Here is a 26,668-nt window from a genome sequence, read left to right as displayed (position 1 = left end):
CTGAATGTGCATAATTTACTTAATATTTATTGAATAAGCACCTATTATTAGATGTTTGCCCTATTTCTAAGGGGTTTTTCTCTTATAAACAACTCTGAAATAAGCATCACATTGGTGGCAAGCTTGCAGAGCACTGAGTCTTGATATATTTCTTAAAGTTCAGTTACTGGCTGCAGAATTGTGTGTCTTTAAAAGGAAACATAGATACATATTTTTGAATTGTTCAATAAAATGGTTTTCTAGAATTTACATAGTTATTGGCATCATGAAAGAGTATAGTGGTACATCCATGTATACACAAATACATATACAGACATGCAAACTATCACCTCTCTCCTAAAATAAGACAAAACATTAGAAAACAGATGTTTTATCGGCTACAACTGTGAAAAATATTGAAGTGGGGAGACAAAATATTAAAAAATCTCAAGTACAGTTTCTCTTTCTAAGAGCCCCAGAGAATAAAATAGCAATGAAAATAACAGTGAAAGAAATGCAAGCAACACTCAACTCTAGTTGATGCTCTGCTAAGAAGAAGAAATGCAAAGGTAGGGTGGGGTTTGTGCAAACAGGGTCAGGAGAAACGTGTATCAACCCAAGCTACAGCTGAACAAGTGAGAAAACCCAGTAGCAACATCTTTATCAAGATGAAGAACCTAAACAAATGCCCAGCGTGGCAGCTGTGAGAGAAACCTAGCAAATATGGTGGGTAAGCGGCTGCACATGAAAAAGCTGAATGATACCTCTTTACTGCAAACAAGAAGGTATATTACAGGACAAAGTAGACTACTGCATAATAAAAATATCTTACCAACATTTGAAAGAGAATAGGAAACAACAGATCAAGAATAAGGCAATAAATAAGAGGAAATTAAAAGGAAAGAACTGAAAGCAAATTGTTTATAAGAAGTAATGAACCCATATACCGAGGAACACTATACAGTCATTGCATTATCTAAAACTAAAAAATAACTCCAAAGGAGCACATAACCTAAAGGATTTCATCAATAAATGCTATCAAACATTCAATGTTTGGTCATTTCACTGGTATTGCATTTCTTGTAGGTCATAACAAATATGAAAAATAACTCAAAATAATGTAAAAATTCTCAACACATAAGTGTGGTATCAAAACCATGCTATAAAACAGGAATTTAAAAAGAAAGTGTGGATCCACTAATGAATGTAGTGGGAAGAAGGAAAAAACCCAAAGTAAATCTGTCAACTTGAATCCAGAGAATACTAATAAGAAACTAAATCACAATCACATATAACCTGAAAATATACAGATTAAAAATTGCATATATATGTTGAAATAATGAAACAAATTCACCCTTCAAATAGATACCAAAATACTACAGATAAAAGTTGAGGGTCGGGGAGATAGCTCAATAGAATAAGCACTTGCCTGGCAAGTGCAAGGTCCTGAGTTCAATCCCTGGTACCAAAACAAAACAAAACAAAACGTTGAATATTGATTGGTTCTTGGCTGTAAGATTAAAATCCCTAAGAAATTAAATATTTCTATGCAATGACTCTCTAGCATTGTCTTATTTATTTTTCTAGCCAAGTTTTGTCTCTTGCCTTTTATCTTAGGATACAATAGTAAAAGCTGGAACAAAAGTGCATACTCTGTATCACCACTATTGTTTATTTTTTATTATGAACTAGTGAAATCACATGAAAAATGTAACAAATATAGAAAGGAAGAATTGAATTAATTAAGCAATAACTCAAAAAAATAAACCAAATAATTTATCATGTTATTGAAGCAAAATTCAACAGAATTGACTGTGGAAAACTTTCAGAAGCAAAATGAAAAGTTATGCAAGTTCCTCTGGTTTTCTTATGTAAAAAGCATTGAACAGTGGAAAAACATATGACTCAGTTTTTTTTTTTTTTCTGGGAAGAAAAACACCAGCATGTTCAATAATGATTTTTCATGTGTCTGTTATGCCTCATTATACCTATGTATACCCTTCAACTCTACCAAATATTACTATTAGCAGCCTATAAATTATATAATCCTGGTAATTTTATTTGTATTTTTGAAACAATATAGCATCTTTTCATGTTTGTATGCTCCTTGAATTGGCTTCTCTGATGTGCCTGTTCTTACACTTATACTCTTTTCTTAAGTATTTTTTGTTTTCAGTTTGAATAAGTCTAAGTATAATAAATATACTAAGCATTTATTGCTATGTAATTTTAAGATATTTTCTACAAGTTTTTATTTAAGTCATAAGTATTTAATTTTTATATTATCCAATTATTTGTACATTTGTAATGTGCAAAAACTAATGAAATTCCTATTGAAGCTCTGTCTAGTGATCAGAACTTTGGGAAAAAATTCTGATACTTTAAAATTTACTTCATTGTTTCTTTTTTTTCTTTTATGTATTTGGTACAGGGTCTCACTACCCAGCTCCAACTCATAGTGATACTTCTGTCTCATCCTCCCCAGCGCTGGGATTACAGGCATGTGCTACCACGTCCTGGTCTTGGTGGTCAGAACAGCACACCTTCCTGGGGGTAGGGCTGGCCCAGTATATGGTGCTGGGGAATGAGCCCCAGTCCCTGTGTTTGCCTAAGCAAGCACTTAATCCACCAAGCTACCTCAGTGGCCCATTGTTTCTTATTTACATTTAACCCAATGTGTCTGATTACTGTTAGTACAAGATAATGGACACCTTTATATTTCTCAGAGGTAAAATCAGTAGTATATTACTTTTTAAATAAAAATGAAATAATTCCCTGAGATATCAATAACTGAAGTACTTTTGACCTAAACCTGTCCTATAAATGACTCATCTAAAATGACACACTTCTTACATGGATGAATTAGCATGTAATTTAAATAGCTGTATGCTATAAAATAGTAAATAATGCTGCATTGGATGATAATATTATGCCCTTTTATAGCAGTTGTACATTTTCAAGGTGATTCGTTGGGTACCTAATTTAATTATCTGTATACCACAGATACATAGAAGGCCAATATAATCCCCATTTTATAGATAAGACTATAAAAAATAGACCCTAAGAGGATATTGATAACACAAGATCAAAGGCCCTGCACTTTTCTTGCCTGTTGTCTTCCATGGCATGGTCAGTTTCTTTCCAAGTCATTCCGATTCTGCAAAACTACCTGGTCGGCTGTGCTCAGAGATGGTACAAAGATTTAGGGCCCATTTACACTCAGTTCCTTTTCCTCCTAATGGGAATCACAACCAAAGAGCTCAATTTTGTAAATATGTTTATTCTCTGAGAATTAGGTTGCTACGAAACAAAATGAAATAAGCCACAGTACAGTTCCTGAGTAACACTGTCGCTTTTCAGAGTACTGTCAAATTCTACTGTAGATTTTCAAACACAGAAATCTTGACGTATATCTACCACGGTTCTAGATCACTATCAGAATCCAATCCAACTATAGCAACTTATTACCAGTCTTGGTAAATACAAGCAATTGTGTGTGTGTGTGTGTGTGTGTGTGTGTGTGTGTGTGTGTTTGTTCGTTTATTTATTTATTTATTTAGTGGTACCAATGATTGAACTCAGGTCCTTGCACTTGCCAGGCAAGCACTTATTCTACTGAGACATGTCCCTAGTCCCTTCAATTTTAAAATATTCACCTATTTTTCCTCTACTTGAAATTATTAGAAGGCATACATATTAGAAAGATTTAACTTTTTTCTCCTTTCTTCTATGTTTATCTGTATTCTACAGTATTTATTTTATACTCGATAAAGTCTGAAATTCTAAGAAATGTTATAGTAGTTCTACTATCATGAAAGTAATTCTGGCTGAGAAAAAGCCTGCAAAGATTAAGAACTGTTTATTAATAAAAGAAAACTGTGTTCCATGGGCAGCACTGGGAATCAAAAGCTAGCATCAAATTTTTATTAACCATCTTTCTATTAATATTAAATTATTTTATAAAAAATGTAGCACCTTCAGGAAGTACCTTCTTATGTTCCTGGAGAAATTAGGAATTTTTTATGGGCTCTGCTGCAAAGAGGTTTGCAGGGTTGCTTGTTGCTTATTCAATTTCAACAAAGGGCACCTAGGGAAACATAACAGAAATGGACCCTGACAGAATTTTGAAAACTCCCTCTGCAATAAACAAGATATCTCTTTGCCTCTTAAAAGTTCTGCTAGGTTCTACTGCAGAGTATTTCTGGAAGCTGGACAGGCTTCAAGGGCACTCTCACAAGCTTCCTCCTCTGAACCAGAAGAAATCTGCCCTGGCTCCCTAACAGGGGCATGAACCGCTGAGTCACGGGAGAGCCAGCTCGCCTACTCCAGCTGCCCTCAGAGTGTTCAGAGTAACGACGTGGCCTTCTGGTGGGAGACTGCTCTAGGGAGCATTTCAAGTTTCCCTGAATCAGGGACTTTCAGAGCCCTTCCTTGTCAGTTTCATTTTGTGTATTCGTGGAGTATAGGATGATAGTTCAGTGCATGTGTACAATGTGGACCATCAAATCTCAGTAATTAACAACTAACTTCACGTCTTTTAGTTCTTCATAAGATATACAGTAGATTATTAGCTAATACTTACTGAAAGCCTAAATACAGCAAGAAAAAAGCTAAATGCTCTAATAGAATTACCTCTAGCCATCTGCTGCCCCAAACAGCGTTGCAGATAGTTATCATCTTCCGACCACAGCATCCACCTCAACAATGCTGTAAGAGTTAGAATGTTTAGCTTCACTCTTAATAACTTCATCAGAATTTCTGGGGGCTGGGGAGATAGCTTAGTAGAAGAAGTGCTTGCCTTGTAGGCACAAGGGCCTGAGTTCAATCCCCACTTCTGCCAAAAAAAAAAGAAAAAAGAAAAAAGAAAAAACTTGTGACAGCCCAGGAATATAAATTTTACCAACATCTCTAAAGCATTCTGAAGCTCCCAGAAGTGTATAGCTTACTGATTTATAAGATCCTCCTACAATGTTCTAAAATTACACTAATGACCACACCTGAGGATGAGAGGATAAACAAATTAAAATTGACCAATTTACCAGGGGCAAACCTGGGAATGAACCTATTTGTTTGTTCTTTGTTTTATTTTGAGTTTTTAATATTTGGCCCAGAGTCTAGTGGCGATCTTATTCTTCCGCAAACCATCAGACCAGCAACTGGGTGTGGTGCTCATTCTTTCCAGCTTCCTAAATTCTTTATATTTTTTCAAACTGTAGTGCATGTTTCACAAATTTGAGGAACTTTCAGTTTCACTTTCATTGTCCTCAGATCTCAGAGCCAAAGATAGGTTGGTGTGAGACTGGAGCAAAGAAGTTTGCCAGGGCTAAGTCAAGTGCACAACAGTTCTCCTAATCTAGAGAGTTAGGCAGCAAAGGTGGCTAAGTGTTCACTGGGGTAGTTAGTTGGCCAATGGCAAAAGCACCATCAGACTGCTGCAATGCACAGATCCCTGGCTGAGGAGGACTTCACAGTTGCCTTGTATGTGGGTCACTCTCCCCGTGAAGAATTATTTGGAACATTGTGGTTAATTCAGCATCCTCAACAGAGACCACAATAATGATTTCCAATTAACTCCTCCGTTCTTCACTATAGAAGGAAGACTGAGCTTGGGTCTCCATGTAGACTACTGAGACAGCGATCCAAGGTGCCCAGTACAAAAATTAAATCCCATAATCACTGACTTCTGGAAAATAAAGGGTTCTAAAGTTTCATTTATCCCAGTGCCTTTCACGTGTTTAAAAGTAACCAGGGAACTTGAGAAGGTGTGGGCTCTTCCTTGGCACATCTAGGACAAAGCTTACAAGTCTACATTTTTCACCAGCTTCTCAGTGACCTCAGAGCAGCTGGTCTGTGAACCAGAGTAAATAGCAAGAGCTCTCTAGGGATGCACATGAGTTATTGTCTGTCTAATCTCAATTCCTGTTTACTCTTGGGGCCACCTTCAGAGCTACACGGAAGATTCTATAGCTAAGGATGGGGCTAGCTGGTTGATCAGTGCCTCACAGATCTAGGAATAAGGAATGTCCTCTGACAGTTTCATGTCAGTAAGCAGAAGTTGCACTCCACTAATTTCTGTGATTTATTTAGGTTCACACAAAGTTTTAAGTGGCCGGATTAGGGGTAAAGCAACTAGAAAGTAAATACAGATTTTTTTTCAGCTGAATTACAAATTTAAATCACAGAATTACTTTGAAATTGTTTTAAAACATCTGTTTTCAATTCCATAATTGGAAAAAACAGTGAGAATACAATTACAGTTTAAGCCAGGATGTTCACCTAGCTCAGACTCTGGAATGCTCTGCAACTTTTGTGAAAAAAAATTTCCTTAGGCCTGATTATTCTCCATGAAATGAGGGAGTCCATATTTGACCTTTCAGATTCATCTGCCATGATAGAGAACACTGAGCTAAAAGATACAAAAACACGGCAAAACATAAGTGAATTAAGTGGAGGGAAATCTATTAAAATTCCTATTAGACAATATGAAAGTTTCCTGACAGGATTACTGATTTTGGAAGGGAACCCATACGCAATCTGGCCATGACTCGAGGTTAAATTTTGTGTAAGGTCTGTCATGGTTACTTTTCTTCTCATTTCTGAGACAAAATACGGCTATACTGAAGGAAAGGCTTATTTACCTCACAGTTTGTGGAGGCTTCAATCCAGGATCAGCTGCATCCAAGGCAGGGTGGCTTGGCATGGGGGCAATAGTTCAAGGTAGTGGAAAACAGCAAAAGCAACAAGAGCACAAAAAGAACAAGCCTCTTGTCCTCCCTTATACTGTAAGCAGGCTACCTGTCCTGAGGGTGGGTGGGGATGGTAGCATTCATATCATATCAGTGCTCTTGCACAGTCTCAGGATTGTTACAAAATAAAGACCTTGGGGCCCGGGGAGATGGCTCAGTAGGATAAGCGCTTAACTGGCAAACGCAAGGATCTGAGTTCAATCCCCGGTTCCGCCCAAAAAAAAAACCAAAAAAAAAAAAAAAACAAAAACAAAATAAAGACCTTGACCCCTGTGGAGTCACTTAGTTTCCCTTCTAAACTTCTCAAGTTGACACAGTGAATCAACCTTACAACATCCTACAGCATGAACAGCCACACTGGGACATGTGTTCTGTACTCTAAGATGTAGAACTGCTGCAGGTACTCAGTTAAGCTTCTAAACTTCTCAAGTTGACATACTGAATCAACCATAACAGACAAAATGGAAGTTTCTTGGCAAGATTACTAATTTGGGAAATGAACGCACACATAGTCTTACAGAGACACTAGGTTGCATTTATGGGAAGTGAATGTAAACTACTATTTTGAATATTAATTCAAGAAGCTGTTCTGATGCTCTACCCACTTTTAATATCTCTGGCCTATTAAAAAAAAAAAGGTATGGCCCTAGGATAGGGCAGGGAAAATAAGCCCCTCAGCCAAAACCTTGCTAACTGTTTTATTCTGAGAAGAGATGGCTCCCATTAGCAACAATCTTCCTCTTTGTTCATTCCTGTCTGGAAGAGTATTGAAGACTTTGTTCTTATTCCAATGCTTCCAAGAAGCCTTTCCTGTCTTGTGATTGGCTCAGTTGACTTAGTCTTTCACATAGCATTAGTTTTACCAACTAATATAATTTAATAAGGACATATTTTACATTCATAGAAGTTTAAAGTTTCAAGGCTCAGAACTAAAAGTTACCTTTTGCTATGTCCTTAAAGGTATACAGGTAAGATGTCATGTTAAGCTCTTTGTACAAGTCAGCTTCCTGTTATTGTAGCAAATTCCTATGATACATCAACTTATAATTGAAAAGATGCACTTTGGCTCACAGTTTTAAATATTTATGCTCATCGTCAGTTGGTCTCAATTTTCTTGGACCAGTAGTAGCACATGGTGGGATTGCATGGCAGAGTGTAGCCACTTGCATGATGTCTAGAAAAAAACCAACAAACAGAGGAGAAACAGGGCCTGGTTCCCAGAGTTCCCTTCAAGGGCATGCTCCCAAGCTCTAGAACATCTTCCCCCTAGGCACTGCTTCCTGAATTTTCCCTCCCAATGGCACCACAGGCTAGGGACCAATACATGGCTATGGGGTACATTTGAGATCCAAGCTGTCGCATACCATAAGTAACTTATCTCCATCTTAAAACAACCCTCCAAACAGTGGACCTTTATTTTAAAGATTAAGAAACTGAGGTTCAACTAAGCCAGAGAATTAACCTAGCATCATATGCCTTATAACCAGAGGAACTAAAATTCAAAGCCGAAGCCCAAGCCTATGTCTTCACCATTTAATTAACAATATAAATAATCATACCTGCATTAGAATTTTAAATGCTGTTGTACAAAAACAATCTATAAAATGTAGTTTTGTATTGCCTTTATCATCATAATGAAACTCTGTCCATAGAAATATCAAATTAGAAAGAAGAGACTTACTTCCCATAAATAAGTGAAGCTGAAAACAATCCGAAAACTTAGTTTTGCTGATGAGTGCAAGCTTTCCCTTCCCGACTTTGATCCTGCTGGCAGATAACAAAATAAAATATTTTTAGCTACTTTTTGCCTCTGCAATTATGAGGCTAAAATCTCATTTGAAATAAGTATGTATCAGGAGAAAAACAATATTCAGTCTCTCTTCTTTCTTGTGATTAATGAGGTCTCAACTTTAGACACTTTCCTGGCAGAGTGGAAGTAGGAGATTCACACAGCCTATGACCTAATGGAAGCTTTCGGCCAAAGGGCTCCAGGCAGGGGTGGTAGCCAAGAGACCCACGTCTAGATGGATGTGTTGATTTGCTTTTAGAGGGAAATTGAACAACAGCTGTGCATCGCCCTCTCACCAAGTCTGCAGCAGTTTGAGTTGGTATCTGGTTTGTTGTAGCAAACCTTACCTGATTAACGTAGCACAAGTTCAGTTCCTCCACACCCTTACTTCCGTGAAAATAAAAGTTACCACTGCTTCAGTGCATTATATATGACACTATTTTATGTGCTTTATATGTGAGCTCATTTAATGTTTATTTCATAAGGACAGAGCTAAAGTTCAAATGTTAAGTATTATATTGCATACACAATGTTATATTAGTTTCTCTAATCTCCCCAGAGATTATTTTTAAAGTATTAAACATGTATCTAGGCTTCCATGGACAGGATTTGTTAGTCAATCAATAGGACCCCAGGCACCCCACCTCACTCCATCTCTATGAAGAAGATCTCCTTAGTCAAGGTAGTCTTGAGGCCCCTGTCACTGAAGAACCAATCACACTTAGAATCTGTAAACACAAACTCCATCGGTTGTGTCTCTGCATGTCTCTGGACAGAAAACCCCTGCTACTGGAGCTGCTCTTCCTTGAGGTATCCTCAAGAGTACCATCCATATTGTATGATTTTCCTTAGGTCATCCTTTGGTTTCTGGCATAAGTTAAATGGAAAACCACAGGAGGTGGAGGTAAAGTTCTGTGGGGAGAGTTGGTATCTCTCATGCATGTGAGTGAGCTGGTTATATCTAGACGAGATTTGTTGAAGTCTGTGGGCTGAGAGATTCTGTTTGAGCCAAGATCTTCTTGGAATAAAGGACTGTCTAAAGTTTAGATAGATTGAGGCTTGCTTAAGACAGGTAGAAATGAGTCTTTGTTTCTTTGTCTTGTTGTTTTGATTTTGTTTGAGAATGGAAAACGCATTATAATTTTCCTCTGAACCAGAATTGAATGGGTAGTTTCTACATCCACGCTGTCTCAGTTGCTCTTCTCTCATTGCTAAGACAAAATACCCAACACCCAAAATGAAGGAAGGAAAAGTTTATCTAGCTCACAGTGGTGGTTTCTGTCCATACTCAGCTGGCTCCAAGGCAGAGTGGCACATGGCGGAGGTCAGCAGTTCATGGGAGGGTGGCAAAGAGCAATGGGAGGGGCACCATCTCCCTTAGCTAGCTAGCCTCTTCCCCCTCGTTTTGTAATGCAGATTACCTCCCCAGGGCAGGTGTAGCACCCATACCCACAATGATCAGTCGCAAGCTCTAGAAGCTGCCCCATGACTGCATGAGGCTCTAGTGGGGACAACAAGACACAAACCCTAATATAACCCTATCTGCATTCATTTATGGGCCAATGTTGGGGCCAGTTTCAAAACCTATAAACAGAAAAGAATTGTGAGTCCTTTATTAATATGGGAAGAATTAAATGTCAACCTTTAAGTCAATCAAGACTTTGTATTAAATCTTGAAATTTAATCTGATTGACTTACACTTTTATTTCTTATCATTGCAGTTTTGGAAGGTGATGATGGTGGGGGCAGGGAACAGTTGCTGTAGTCACCCCCTTTTTCCTAGCAATGAGATGGGTAGTCACCATCTCTAACAACAGCTGTGAGCTCACAGGAGACTGTAGCTCCTCTTCCACTAGAGATTGTTCATTCTTCCCCCTCCTTTACCCCTGCACATTAGATTCAACTCAATGTTTCTAGCCCTGCCAAAAGAAACCAAAATAAATTAAAAAAAAAAAAAAAAAACCAGATTGGGAAATTGTGAATTACTAGTTAGATAATCTGTATAAAAATTTTTAGCAAGCCATCACCCATAATGCTTTGAGGTAGCTGATCCAGATAACGAAAAGATTAGATCAATAGTCCCTCTGCAGTGTGGTGCTTTAATCAATAAGCCAGATGACAATGGAAGCAGAGCAAGCCCTTGCCTCCCAGGATATGAGTGTGTGACTATTAAAATTCCTGTAAGGTATCAGGATTGTAGGGCAGATTAGCATATCTACTTCCTTGAAACTTGGCAGAAAACTTAAATTTTCATTTTAAGGTAGACTTATGTTCCTGTACTTACAGCAAACTGGGAAGCTGAGGCACAAGTATCTCTTGAACCAGGAATTTACGACCAACCAGAGGAACATAGTGAGACCCAGTCTCTTAAAACAAACAAATGGTTTTGAGCTCCTTGGTAAACTCATTGTAAACCCTAGCTGCATTCCACACTTGCTGAGGATTTTTGATAATTTAAATCTACTTTTGACTGACAGAAATGCTCATAAATATAGTTTACTACATACTTTTTCTTCAAATGTTTTCATCTGATTCCTGTCCCTCTTACCTATACAAAGCCAATAAAACTTTAGTTAAGACAAATAGCTTGTATTTTATTAAATTAAGAAGCACACCCAGAAAAAATTCTACCAACCTTCTAAAAGACAGTATTCAATTCATCATGCATTTTATTCATGGTATTTTAATACCATTAAATATGATAATTGGAATGTATTTTCTTCTTTTCCAATTTAACATCCATCCTTCTATATCCATCCACCCAAACATTCATTTAAAAAATGCAGTGATCTATAGTTTACGTACCTTCTTAATATATATCACATGAATTAACATATAGAAAAACAAGAAATCAGTGTCATGAGGAGATAATTTGTTTCTGTGAGGGTAAAAGTCATGAAAGACCTTGTGCCTCTCAAAGTCATCAAAGTTACTTAAGAATTTCCACTGAAGCGGGGTCCTGAAGAGTTTCTCATAAGGACCTAAGTCTAGGCAACATAAATGGTGACACTGTACTCTGTAGTTAGCATGGGGCCTCCCCTAAAACTACAGGATACTTTTTAAAAGACAGATTTTCTCTGTCTGCACATAAGCAAAACAGGTGATTGGTGATTGTAAATTAAATGGAACCAGAACAATGTTTTTTTAAGTTGTTACCACACCCTGTGGACTAAATACTTGGTTATGATTTTGGCAATCATAGTGCTGCTTAGAATTTTGGATTTAAATATCTTTCAGGTAGGCAGGCTTACATTTTCCAGTCTAGGTTATCACAGTACCAATTTTTTTACTTCTCTATTACAATGGTCTCTCCTCCTCCCCTTCCCCCTCCCTCCTACTCCCCCTCCCCCTCCCTCCTACTCCCCCTCCCTGTCTGTACTAAGGACTGAACTCACGGAATTCACATTGAACTACATCCTTTTGTATAACCTCCCTAACCTAACTTGAATGTGTGATCTCAGACCTAGTCTAACCATCTCAAAAATTCAATTTAGTAAGTTTTATTTTGAATACTCACTTTGTGTCATTACACTAGCGATACACAAGATACAAAGCATGGCCCTTGACCGTGCTTGCATTTCCAGGGAAATGGGTGCAGTGGATTCATGCAAGAGATGGAACCTGGTGGAGGGAAGCAGCAGAGCTTCCCATAATCCACCAACATTGTCTGACTCTAAAAATTGTGAGGCAAGGACTACTGGTATTGCTAAGTGGGAAAGCAAGTTCTTGACATGGGTTCATTCCCTATCACCAACCAACTAACCAACCAACCAGCCAGCTACTAACCAGCCAACAACAAACCAAAATTGAGGCACAGAGAGAGTACACAGGGTTGGAGCCTGCTTTCATCTCTGAGGCCAGTGTTTTTTGCTCTCCACCTGTGCAACCTACAGAGGGCAGGAACCAGTGTGAAAAGGATCAAAAGGAACCAGTTATATGCTCAACAGACAGCTCATGTCTGTCATGAGGCTTTCTCACTATTGATTCTGTATTAGTTACAACTTCATCAAAGCCTTAAGACTCTTTCTCTTGTTTCTTTACTCTTGATGCCTGCTTTTTACTTTTCGTCTGAAAACTTCGTTATCACTCAGAGCAACAGCCCACAGTTTCATTGAGCTCATTTGATTTACCTCCTTGACTAGATGGATTTTGATAGAATTAGAATTTTTCCACCAAATGATGACCTGAGGACAAAAATAACATACAAACTGCATATCTCTAAGGAATGAATTCACAGATGTGATTCTTTAACCAAGATTTTGCTAAGGAAACCTCGAGGTAGACAACCACAGAATTTAAAAGTTGAAAATCAAAACAAGAATAATTAAGTTACCCCATATTTTAGAGTTACTAGTGTTTATTTCATAATTATTTCTTTTTTAGTTAAACTTATTATTACATTTTAGATATAATGATCACATTCGCCCTAGGGAATTTTTATCTGTACCTAATATATCTTGAGTCTTCTTTTCCTCCATTCTCCTCCACTCTCTTCAGTATCTATTAACAAGAAAAAAACTACTCTCATGCAGCTACCTCAGGATTCCAGCAATATGTTCTTCTACTTAATTTCACAATCTAAATTCCTAGTTTGATTTGTTGTTTCTTGACTCACTTTGGTTCAGGGATTTAAAGAGTCAAAGATACTGAACTTGCGCCCTTTGAATCTCCATTTCATGTTTTAATAGGGAGAAGCTTCTTGTATCTCTTACAGGAACATGCATGTTAGGCTTGTGTATTTATTTGGATTTTTTTTTTACTTTTTAGTGTTCTCCTTTAAAAGCAGAGCTTTCCCTATCTTCCCAGATGTTCAGAAGATCATTGTCTTGTCATTGGAAGTCTCACAGATGAGAGTGTTATTTTGTGGAAAATAAAACCACATCTCCCACCCACATTTAGTCAATAGTTATTGAAAATTGCACAGTTAAGACATCTTGGCATTTCACAATTTCTAAATCCTCTAAGTTTTCGTTGTTGTTGTTGTTGTTGTTGTTGTTATGAGTAGAATAGCATACAAGAATAACATACAAATTGCAAATCTCTAAAGAATGAATTCACGAATGTTATTCTTTAACAAAACATTTGCTAAGAAACTTTGAGATATATAACCACAAGAATTTAAAAGTTGAAAATCAAAACAAGAAGTTACTAGTATTTAAGTAGTTCCATTTTCCCTTCTCAATCTAAATTCATGAGGTTGTTTGGTCAATAAGGGAAACTATTCAGTTTTTTATCCATGACTATAATCTAGAGAATGAGCACACCTCCAAAGCATATACCTATCAGAGAGAAAGGTAGGAGAAAAGAAGTAACAAAGTTAAAACCAAACCTGGAATTAACTGAACATTTTATAAAATTAAGGCATACTGTTTGGTGGCTAATGCAATCTTTCTTTTTTCTTTTTTATTTTTTAATGCAATTTTTCAAGTAAAATGTAAACTGTGTTTTTCAAGTTTGATAATGAAATTGCACTTTTCTTCCCTAATTGCAACAAATGTTTGTAGAAGACATGAAGAAGGAATATGCAAACCTCCCAACCCACACGATTGACATGAATTTGTTAGACCCCTCGGTGGCCTGGCTCAGTCAGAGCAATGCATGTTAGAGAAGCGGCTCCCTCTCTACCTGGTAACACAGCTGATTTTGTCAGGGTGCTAACTGCCCACATTCATGTCCTTGTGGAAGACTCTGGAATGCCAGTGAAAATAAATCTGTTCCCCCTGTAAAGACAGTGGTTGACTCTTGATTGTTAATCACAATAACTTCACGTAGAGCGTTCTTTAAAAAACAGATTGTGAAATGAGAGAGACTTTTTTCTTTACTAGCTTAACAGAACCTTTTCCAAAGAAAAGTCTTGTGGTCAGAAATGGGTCCAGAAAATAAGGAGCATAAAGCTTTGGACTAAGACAAGGCTTACAGGGTAGGTTTTTGCAAAGGGCAATTTATCTGCAGAATAGGGCAGTTTCAGCTTGGCAGTATGCGCTGTTGTCAGAACCTTCACCTTTTTTATTACATATCTGCTTATTCTTCATTTCCAGCCATGCCCCACTGCTCCATCCAATAGATGAGTAGTTTTTCAAATGCAGACTATAGACCAGAGCCCAGTGTCACCTGGGAACTTACTGGAAAGGCAGATTATTGAGGTTCACCAGTTTCTCCCCGCTTCATTGCCTTCCATTTGTTTTTCCTTCCTTCCCTATTGTCTCTGGAGCTATCAATAAAATTCTCATGGCTCTCTGAATAAGTGAAAATGCCAAGAGAGGAAAATTGGATCAATATTTTGGTATGATTTCAAGACAGTAGAGATTGCCACATGGTCCTGCTGATATAATTATCTCTCATTAATGTTAGAATAAAAAGGGACAGATTAGTGCTTCCTCTTACATTTTCACAGCTCAAATGAAGAGAAAATCAGGAAAGGCTTGTGTGGCAACTGAATTTTAATTTATCTAAACAGACAATTGCTGTTTGTTTTCTGAAACTTGTCACCTAAGTGTATGTTAATATAGAGACCTTGCAAGATAATACTCGTAATTGAGGAGAGTTTGAGCTGTGCTATTACACAGTTGGATAATTAGAAATGGGACACTGGGGACAAACAGATCAAGTGTCAGCTCCACTACGTCCTGACTGTGTAAATCCGGGCAAATCACAAAATATCCCCCTAATCCTCGTTCAAATCTCTTTAAAGTGGAAATATTAACAATATGGCTTTCATGGGGTAGTTGTCAAAGTCAAGAATTAGTGATAATTGGGGCTAGGAAAATAGCTCAGAGGCTTGAGTGCTGCCTGGCAAGCATAAAGCCCCGAGTTCTATCCCCAATAAAAAAAGAAAAAAAAACTAATGATAATTGCATTAAACTTTCAATGCCTGGCTCTAGTAAGTGCTCTATAAATGGAAACTTTAGGTCTTCTCTGTGCAAACTGCTTTCCAAGGAGGCGGTAGTCAGAGCCCTTTTCTTCTTCCCTATTTCTCTGGCCTTTGCTGATTATTTGTTTGTACTTGTGCTCTTCTGCTGATATCCAATAAACTAGTAGTTTTCTAAGTGTAGACCAATAGCTCAGCATATCCAGGGCCCTTGTTAAAAATGCAGTTTATTGCTGTTCATTCTAGAATGACTCAGGCATTTTGAGTGAGGACAAGAGATTTGATTTAGTAAGGTGTACGGGCCATTCTGATGTACACTCAGGTTTAAAAACCACAAAAGTAGCCTGGCACCCACCAAGCCACTCCCTGAATCAGGCATCCTGGTTAATTTTTAATTGGATATTATTGCATTGAGATTATCACCAAATGCCCCGTATTGATAGGCTTTTCTACAACTTATTAACTGCAAACTAAGTAACTTCCTGATTTTCTTCTGAGCTTCCATTTCTTGTCTTATTAATTGGAAATACAGCCTGTTCTGTGTTATAGTTGGTGTTTTAAATAAAAGAAACTTCATCCAAAAAAATCATCTTATAAAAGGAGATACTTCAGAGAAGATCAACGAACAATGGTTATTGATTTAAATATCCAACTTTGAAAAACAGTTATTCTTCATATAAATAATAAAGGAGGTTAAAAATAAATTTGAAGACAACTTACCTCAAAATTTTACTTCCAGAGAGTTTACCTCAAGATTTGCATCTTCTAAACCACACGCAAAACAGCCTGTTGATTTTTCGTTATTTTTGCCACTGACTCAGTAAGTTGATTCTCAGCATAATTTATACCCTTTAAAGAGAAAAATAAGTAAGACAGGAAAAAATTCAAAGTCTAGCAGCTACTATGTTCTTTGTATTCCAGCCAAAAATATCACAACCCAACAATGGTTTGTATACTCAACATTTTATCACCCTATTGGATTTCCTAGGTTATAACTTGGTTTATGCAAAGTTCTTATGACAAGCAAAATGCCTGTGATTTCTCCTTGGAGCTGTCTATATTGTGGAGTTTTTGAGAAATTTATATGAGATAAATTACATATCAAGATCTTTTAGGTTGGGGCTGGAGAGATGGCTCAGTGGTCTAAAGCACCTACTTGGAACAAGCTTGGCAAAGCACAGGGACCGCGGTTCGATCCTCCAGCACCACATGCCAGCCAGCCCTGCCCCCTGGTGGGCTGAGCTGGCCACACACACACACACACACACACACACACACACCACACACACACACACACTCTCTCTCTCTTTCTCTCTCTCTAATAAATAAATAAATAAATAAATAAATAAATTTTTAAAAAAAAAAGATCTTTTAGGTCTACTGTTACATAAAGTCCAACTCGTGCTGCCTTAAGAAAGAAAGAGAGAGAAAAGGAAGCTAAAGAAGGAGGGAAAGACAGAGGGGAGAAAAGAACAGGGAAGGAAAGAAAAAGAGGAAGGAAAGGGATGGAAGGAGGAGGAAGGATATTTCTGCTTTGTATGGATAAGTCAGGATGTCTGGACAGAGACTGGGCAGTGTCCGTCATGAATTCTCTTTCTCTGTAGCTTTTACAAGGAAAGCTCTCCTGTTGTGGTTAGATGATCCAAACAGATTCTGTAGCCCCAAGACCACACTACTTCTTGGTGCAAATCCAGTGACGGTGTTAGAGAGCAGTCATTCTTGCGTAGCCAATTGAAGGCTCATGAAACACCAGTGGCTGGTCTGCAAAGCTCACCCGACTGTCACTGAGCTAATCGTGGCACCAGAAGAGCCCTGACTGACTGACTCCCAAAGCAAGGGTGAGAACTGGAGCCTGAGGAAGCAGTGGTTTTCCAGGCAGAAGGTGCAATGAGTGAGAATGGCGAGCAGCCGAAGAACAGATACCTTCTCTCCTTACTGCTGCAGTTAACAGGACTTTACACCTGCTTGCACCTTTCATGCCATATTTAACTCCAGACAGTCTTGTTAAAAAACTTCTGAAGTCTATGAGTATCCTACCATGTAGGCATTGGGAGCCATGCAGATGCATGGGACAACAGGGAATGAGACAGGCCTTGTGAGGGCCATCGTGGCAAAGAAGGATCTGAAGAGGCTCACAGACACGAAGCAAATGATTGCAGTTCCTGAGACTTGCACGGCAGTGCGAGCTCAGAGGGTGAGCAAAGACCAGCCGGCTGTGCTCCTGTCCCCCTCACCAGCAATGGAGGCATCTCTCTCTGGTGCAGGCCTCTGGCTCTGTCCTCTGTAGTCAGAAGGATGCTGTGATCTCTGTGACCCTGGGACACCAAGTCAAGTCTGCCAACCCACTGCTGTCCCTTCACCTAAGATGTGAAACATAGCTTGCATTTTCTCGCCTTGACATGTGGAAATAAATCAGTCTAGACGTATTTATTATGTCTAATAAACTTAATTATGTATGATTAAAAAAATAGTCCTTACCATGTACAAAATAATGCTTTTAGCACCTTACAAATGTCCTTACCAAAGCAAAGAAAGAAAGAAAGAAAGAAAGAAAGAAAGAAAGAAAGATTTACAAAGGTCTGGTTTACCTGTGACTTTTCTAAAAAAATGACTGTAGAATATCAGATTTATACATTCAGTGATTATCTATTGGATTTTTACTGTAAGGTGAGGTGTAATTTGGAGGTACTTGCTAGGTCCAGAGTTAGAATAAGTATTCTGCACGCTTAGTTATTTACTTATCTTGAACATCCTCAGGAGGTTCATATTGGTATTTTCCCACTATCAGAAAACTGAGCTCAGAAAAGCTAAATGATTTTCCTAAGGTCTCAAAGATAGTGGATGGCTCAGCTCAGAATCACAACTCAGCTTGGCTGAGTCTGGAATCAGATTGAAAACACTTCCCTAATCCCCCCCTTCTGGCTGAAAAGATGCACGTGCAGGTGCTAATTAAGCCACCCGAGTAGTCCTTCAGAGCACTCTCAGGCTTAACAATCCCAAGAGCAATGAGAACAGAAGGGATTCAGCTGTTACTGAGTGTAGAGGGAAGCAGGATGTCCTCTACGGGAAGCTTTAGAGAAAAGAGGAGAAAGCAGTGAACAAAACTGGTCTCCCAAAGAACAACATAAGAGAATGAGAATAATATCAGGCATTCACCCTAACAGGGCACCTGCTGAACTACAACATAATGGAGATTCCTCCATACGTTTGCTAATTGAAAGCTAAATAACAAAGACAGCTACACCTTATCTCTCTTTTTATTATTAATTTTACTGAGAAACAAATAGCAATGAGACAGTTACAAAACAGATTAGTAGGACATGTTCAATAATTAATATTTTGCATATTGTTGTCTTCATAGTGGTTATTCATAATACAAGATGCAGACATGACATCCTATCCAAACACTATTAGTACAGATCTTTCTTCTCATTGAATTAAGACAAAGTAGCTGTATACCTATCCTAACTATTCTCCATGTACAGATACAAAGTGGTCCTTCATTTATATCACCTTTTTTTGTTTAGTTTTGTCAGAGATGGGCATTCCATTGCCATTTAAATATTGTAGGTGCATGAATTCAGCAAAATAATCCAACATAGTTCAGTAGTCCCTAATATAGTAGGTTATTCATATGACTGGCAATTTCAGAAGTTGTTGACTTGAGCCTTTTACAGCTCAGCATGTGAATATGGCTTTACTTTTTATACCTCGTTTTTATGCCAAGATAAAGCAAGACCTGTATAACTGAAGTGTAACTTTTGTATCTGACATGGTCAGTCAAATCCCCTCAGGATTTATCCTGAAACCCTGTACTGCAGTTTGTAGATCCTTTGTCAGTGTCAGCCATGTGGATGAGTCACGGTCATTGCTTGACCAATTTGCTCCCTGTGAAAGCCTGAGAAAATGTTCTCTTTCCAGGTGACTCTCCTTAGGCATATTCTACATCATTGATCACTTTGTTCTGTGGCCCCATGATCTCCTTGATCAGAAAATTTGGGACATCACTGACTTACAGGATGTTACAGTACAGGTTCTCTTATGTCCTGAGTTCTCACTGACCTTGAAAGGCTAGGTCCCAAATATTGCCTGTCCTTGCAAATCATCTTTTTCTCTAATTTTTGGTCCACAAACTTAAGTTGTTAACCTTCCAAAAAAGAAGCTTAATGATATTATCCTGTAACATAGGCAGTTGAGCTTAATATCACTATCTGTCTGAATACTATACACCTTAGACATAACATGGAATAGGTTTTTTTCCAACAATTGTTGATATGATAAACTTTAAATCCCTATTGAATGTGAAAAAAAATAAAATAATTACATAAGAAAATAAAAATAAACAAGTACACATTTTTACACAGAAATTTAGAAATCTAACCATATACAATATTGTAGCAGGACAGTCCTATGACATTTTTTTCTTGTCTCTTATTTTCTTTTATTACTTTGTACTATGACATAATCTGTCTTCATAGCATCATAGTAACTAATAACCCTGGCCACTGCTCTCTGCCTAAGCAGGTGCTTTAATCTACTGGGCTATCTGGCCGGCCCTCAGTTATGATTTGCTGTGTACTTTGTTCAATGTGCGACAACACTGCTAGGCAACGTACTCATTTATTTCTTTTTTAGCCATATTTATTTCTTGTATTTTGCCTTGTCGCTGGAACCTGTGTCCTGCTTCATTTATAGCATGTCATAGCAAATAACTCTGTACAGTGCTTTGGATTTTCAGGTTCTTCTCACATATTTTAGCTCAATTAATCAGCCCAAATCCTATTTTTAGACTCCAGTATATAGTTTAACCAACCTAAACTCAGTGACCTTGTGTAATACACCAAAGTCAAAAATAACAAGTGAAAGAATTAAAATAATAATTAATGATGCCAAACTCCCTTTTCTTTCTGGAGAGCCCCACTGCCATGGGTGTCTATAGCGATACTGTCTCCTTCAGCAGCTATCTATAATACTTGGCACAATATAGGGCACAGAGTGGGTTTCTATTTAATATCTTTTAAATTGTACGTGAATAAATACTAACATTTCAGAATGTATGAAATCCAAACCTTCAGTTTTATACAGAATAAGACAGGAACCTATGATTGAATAAATTATGCAAGAATAGTTCATTTTAAGCTTACAGTAAACTTCCCTTAATAGTAGTCCACTGAAGCCAATAATTTTTATTATGTTGCTATTATTGCTTTATACATTTAACTCAGCAGGTCTGCTGCCAGCTTATAACTGTTCTCATTGTAATTGTTCAACACAAAAACAAACTTGCTAATGTCTGAAAGGGTGAGAGTCCTGAATGCTTTCCCACACAGTGGTCAAAGAACCTTTGCTGCAGTGTGATTTTCCCACTGGTGAAAGGAAGAGTCACCAGCTTAGAGAAGACAGAAAAAAATGCACACATTAAAGTCATACAGAGAAAAGAAAGAAGGGAAAAGGATACATTTATGTATATGTGCAGGATAATTTGGATAATTGTACGGCCAATTTCTGCCGATGTTTTGAAAGAAGCAGTTAATACTTAAAACTGTTTTCTTTTTTCCTTTTTAATTTCCTATAACTTATTTTTTAAACCAGTTTTTCATGTTTATATCTGGTAACCTAAAAAACTAATTTGAATATAACATCATACAATATAGCAGCCATTGTTGAATTCTTGTTGCTTTGTTTAGTGAAATTTTGCATTGTTTCTAATGCTGTTTTTTATTATTACTGGTTTTTTTTTTGGGGGGTGGGGTACCAGGGATTGAACTCTGGACCTTGTGCCTGCCAGGTGAGCACTTATTCCACTGAGCTCTCTCCCCAGCCCTACTGTTTTTATTCTTTAAAAAATAAAAGAAGAAAGTAACACAGAGATAGGTGGGGAATGTAGTTCAGCAGCATACGTGACTGCCTAGCAAACACAAGGTCCTGAGTTTGATTCCTGATCCTAGAAAACAACAAAAAAGTAACACAAAGCAACACTTTCCTGCTTTCCTCAACATCACTTTCCTTGACTGTTGCAAAGCACCAGCCTCCCACTTCCAACCTTTGATTTCTCAGGATGTCAAGGTTTGATTCCAGTTCCATTTGGTAATGATGTGACTTTGAGAAATTGCATGAATTCCTTCTATAATTTGGAGAACTCTTTAAGAGAAGAGGGGAATTAAAGAATTAAGAAATGTCATGGAGGACCAGAGAAATAGCTCAGTGGACTAAGTACCTACTTAGGCAAGCACAGGGACCAGGCTTCGAACCCCAGCACCACAGCCACCGAGATTGGGAGTGGTGGTGCACACTTATAATCCCAGTGCTGGGGAGGCTGAAAACAGGAGGATCACTATGAGTTTGAACTGTGCAGTGAGATCTTGTACCAAATACATTTTAAAAAGAAAAAGAAGTGTCTTGTACATATAACAACTCCCCAGGATGAATATAATCATTGTATACTACAAGCATATCCCTATAAAAAATAAGTAAAATGATGATTAAGATCATTCAAACAGTTGCTGTGAATAACTGGAATATACCACAAACCCTTGAATCTTCCTTTCCCTCCCTAGAGGGAACTCATCACCACAGCTATTGCCTGGGCAAATCCTCACAGGTTCTTTCAACATTTGCTTGGTCCCACAATCTTACCTTCTTTTAAAATTAATAATTATACTTCATAATACTGTATATTTAATCACTCCATGAAGTGAAATACTATTATCAACCACATGTACCAAATGGCTTATGATAGAGGTCGTGGTCCGCTATAATGTTCAAGTGTTATTCATATTTTATAGCCTCTATTATCAAGAGATTTTGTATTTGAATTTATACTATAAAATTAGTAACCAATATTTTACAGTTATTTGATAATATAAACTTACAGCATGTTTTTCCCTTCTATATAATTTATGAAGTTCAGAGCACCATGTCTTCTCATTGTTTGGGGGTATCTTTTGTTTCAGTATTTATTTGGTATCTATTTTTGGCCATATTTTCCTTGTTTTATAATTTAAAAAATTTTAGAGGCATCTAGCACACCCTGATTTTCTATCAAAATAAATGTGGCTAGGTTTTATTGCATCTAGCAATTGTGGCTTCTTAAAATAAAGACAGATGATTCTATTTATTTATGTATTTATGCACCAGGAATGGAACTCATGACCTCACACTTGCCAAGCAGGTGTTGTGCCACTGAGCTAAATCCCTGGCGCAACATAAATGATTCTTTTTTTTTTTTTTAAACAAAATGTATTTAGTACAGGGTCTACAGGGTCTCACTACACAGATCAGACTCATAGTGATCCTCGTCTTTTCAGCCTCCCAAGTGCTGGGATTATAGGCGTGCGCCACCCCGCCCAGTCTCAGGTGCCATCTCAGTGCGTCCTGGAGACGGAGCCAGCACAGCACACTGGGGATCGAACCCCAGTCCTTGAGTCTGCCTAAGCAGGCGCTTTAATCTGCTGAGCTATCTGGCCGGCCCTCAAGATAGATGTTTCTTAAGGCAATATCGTAATTTAACATTTTGAACATTATATCAATGTTCATTTATTTTTAGTTTTGCTATAAGAAGACATTAATAGAGAAGCTGGATGCTCTGCATAACCACCTGAAATTTACTCCAGGGCCTGGTTCTCAGCAAAGCTGAGTCTGCTCTTCCCCTGTTCTATGCTGTTTTCTTTCTTTCTTTTTTTTAATAATAATTTTATTGAGAAAGAAGCAGTTATCAGACATTTTCAAACAGATTAGTAGGACAGTTACAATGTTGTCTTTGTAGTAGTTATTCATAGTACAAGATGCAGACAGGATATCTTGTATAAACACTATGAATTCAAAACTGTCCTCTCATTGAACTAAGAGAAAGTAGCTGTATATCTATGCTAATTATTTTGTATATACAGATAGATATAGATACAGATATATATATATATATAGATACATATAGATATAGATATAGATATAGATATAGATATATGGAGAAAAGCTAGGAACATAGTGGGGGCAAAACCATACATTTATATGCACAAGATGGTTAAGGCAATGATCCTGAGAATCTTCAGCAGGTTTTGAAGCTAGCAGTTAATTGGTCGAATTCTCACCCTAAATGATATATGCTGATACCTGTGAACTAATCAACTGTACTGAAGATAGCAATGTATAATACTAGGGCCATGCTTGGAATGCCTGTCATTCTGGTCTTCCAAAAGCCTACTATTTCTAATGTCATATCAATTACTGCTATACTGTCTCTCAAGTAGATGTTTGCTTAAAAAAGAAAAGAAAAAAGGTAATAAATGAAAACGAGAGAGAATAAAAAAAAATGGCATAGGGCTGACCTGCTACAGTGTTGTATATGGAAAGATTTATAAATTTCTGTGTAAAAATTTGTAATTGTTTATGCCATTTTCTTTTCTTCCAAGTCAGTCACACTCCCAACCACATATCCATGATCTCCTACTCTTATTTTTTAAGTCCTTGTTCTGTATTCTGTTCTATTTTGGCAAGTCCCATTCAACTTGCTTTATATTAATCAAAACTATTCCTTTGCCTTATTTCTATTAACATTGCAAATGCAAGGGAAGAGCTCATCACTGTGGGCATTAGGCAGCGCCAGCCAAAGGAAATTATACAAAAATGCATGGGCCACGTAGGCAAGGCACTTGATAGTTACACAGTGCTTTTAGTTCTAGCTTTTGTTTTTCATTAATTCATCTGTAGTTAGGCTACTCTTATGAGCACAGTTCATTAGTTAACTCCTTCTCTCATACCTTGTTATGTTCATATTGAGGCTATAAGGTTTTTTTTTTTTAAAGCACATTGTGTCCTCGAATTCTCTGCATGTTTTAAGTAGAAATAATGAAAGCTATATGAACCGCATCAGTCTATTACCTGATCATATTATGGGAATCCTCTAGGGTTGGATGATTATAGCATTTAATAGATGCTAAAATTGAAGCCAAAAAAATTGCTCATAGCAGCACCACCACAGTTCAAACTCAGTTTAATGTGTTTCTCTGGTGCCAGCATAAATACGAACTCAAGCATATGCCTTCGTTTCATGCATTGTGAGCACCAGCAAAATCTTTCTGTTTTCAAAGTCCTCTCTGATTCTTCTCCCCTGCAGATGGACCCCCATGAGAACATTTTACTGAGCACTCTTGAGATCAAAAATGAAATGGCCACGTCAGAGGCAGTGATGGGACTCGGAGACCCTAGGAGCACAATGCTGGCTTATGATGCCTCCAGCATCCAGTACCGGAAAGCTGGCTTGCCCAGGCATAGTTTTGGCCGAAATGCTCTGGAACGACACGTGGCACAGAAGAAAAGTCGCCTGAGGAGACGTGCCTCCCAGCTGAAAATCACCATCCCCGACTTGACTGATGTCAATGCCATAGATCGATGGTCCCGCATATTCTTCCCAGTGGTCTTCTCCTTTTTCAACATCGTCTACTGGCTTTACTATGTGAACTAAAATATGGCCTCCCATGGGAAGCAAGGACTCGATTCTTCCTCAAAACAGTTGTACAGCCTGATGTAGGACTTGGAAAACACACCAAACCAGGACAAAAGTGATGCTAAAATACCTTAGTTGCTGGCCTATCCTGTGGTCCATTTCATACCATTTGGGTTGCTTCTGCTCAGTAATGAACACACTAAGGTCCTTGTGGTTTTCCTGTTAAAACAAAAGTGATTTGTACATGTGTGGGGCAAAGCTGAAGTTGAGTGTTCCACTTATCTACTTAATGCATAGCCTATGGAGAGAGGAACTATCTAGGTGATATTCTGAGGATACTCAATAGTATTACCACATGGTCATATGTAGATACTGTTCATCTCATTCCTAAGGTTAGCACGCTGTTGCGATAGCACTGGCTGATGAAACATTATCTGCAATATCGATTGAGCAGGGTAACTGCAAGATGGTCTGTGCTGGTCTTCTTCAGGTGATTTGGTGTCATGGGAAGATAATTCCCACTGGATGAGCAGTTTCTCTCTTATGTAAGCAGAGCAGGACCAGGTTTGTAGGGGAGGATTAGGGAAAAAGGCAGAGATTCAGGCCTATCTCTTTGTTGACTTGAGCACAGAGAATCAAGAATGAGGATGTCTTTCATTTTGGCATGTAGGCATAGAGAGTCTTGTGAACATTACCATGCATGGCAGCCAAAATTCTTTTGCAGGGATGCTACTTAGTAGGTAGTTAAAATAAGAGTTAACACAGAGCAGGGTCCAAAATCTAGAAATGACTATAGTAACAAAATAGAAGCAAGCGAGCAAGCATGGTCCTTATCAAGCCCACTCAGCCTCTGTGTACACAGTGTCCCTTAGAAAGTGTAGAGTAAGAGATACTTATTTTCTGAACTCAGGAGCTTCTGAGTATCCATAAAGAGGATTTTATAGTTGAATCTAAAGATGGCTGTGAAATAGAAAAGTTAGAATTAGCAGACTCATAGATGTTCACATCTGTTTGGGAGTCACTCAGATATACAGAGCCAGCTAAAGCTAGCAAGCTGTTTTTGCTCAGAAAGTGTCAGCTGTTTTATGATGCTTCCACATAAATTTACTTCCTAACTTAAGAGGGTATTTCACAAGGAGGATTTATTCAGTGTTTTACAGCTTTTCTTGCTTCCAGAATGCTGACTATATTCCTAGGTGATGGACATAGTAAAACTCTGGACAGACTGAGCAAACTTTATTTTCACAACAAAATTTCACTATATTTGAGAATGAAATTTACCTTTCTGTTTTTTTTTAAAGCAAAGAGTACTTTGATAAGGCCATTACTTTGCAGGTTCACTGGACTTGGTTTTCTAAGGGTGCTTATTTTGCGTATACTGCACTCTGCCACTCAAGAAATACATAAAACCTGGTAAACAATAAGATAACAGTAAAGCTCTATTAATGAGATGAGTGCTACAAGCCTCAGTTAATGTTGCAGAAAACATATTTACCTGACAGTTAGGCCAGTATGATATATTTTATTCGATTTGTACATTGTGTTGTTGTGCTTCTTTCTATAATAATTGGATATCTACATTCCTGTATTGAACAGAAAAGAGAATAAGCTAATCTACTTTATTTCTATCAGTGTGAGGTCCAAATTTTGGGTTATTTATAGTAATCAGAGAATTGTTAAACTTCCTATAAAGTTTGATTTGACTGTAATTATCTCAGAGCAGTACTTTGTTATTTTTCTTTTTTTTTTAAATGCCTCTTTTTAAAGTAATATCCCTAATTGAGCATGGCAGCAAAGGCTGGAACCTTACCATGGACACAATGTTTTCTTGCCTTCACAATTCA

At 37.7% G+C, this 26,668-nt stretch overlaps 1 protein-coding gene across 2 annotated transcripts in view; it reads left to right on the top strand.

Annotated features, from left to right (window-relative positions):
• Gabrb2 (gamma-aminobutyric acid type A receptor beta2 subunit) overlaps positions 1 to 26,652 on the top strand; it is a 248,619-nt gene extending 221,967 nt beyond the window's left edge. For both annotated transcript variants that reach the window (XM_023713143.1, XM_004629407.2), the window contains one exon: positions 24,495 to 26,652. In XM_023713143.1, coding sequence (XP_023568911.1) covers positions 24,495 to 24,842 — 348 coding nt within the window. In that variant the 3' untranslated portion in view covers positions 24,843 to 26,652. The remainder of the gene's footprint in view (positions 1 to 24,494) is intronic.
• The last annotated feature ends 16 nt before the right edge of the window (positions 26,653 to 26,668 follow it).

The sequence above is a fragment of the Octodon degus genome, unplaced genomic scaffold (assembly GCF_000260255.1).
Source record: "Octodon degus isolate 3935 unplaced genomic scaffold, OctDeg1.0 scaffold00029, whole genome shotgun sequence".
NCBI classification, from domain to species: Eukaryota; Metazoa; Chordata; class Mammalia; order Rodentia; family Octodontidae; genus Octodon; species Octodon degus.
This window is presented reverse-complemented; position numbering and strand designations above follow the sequence as displayed.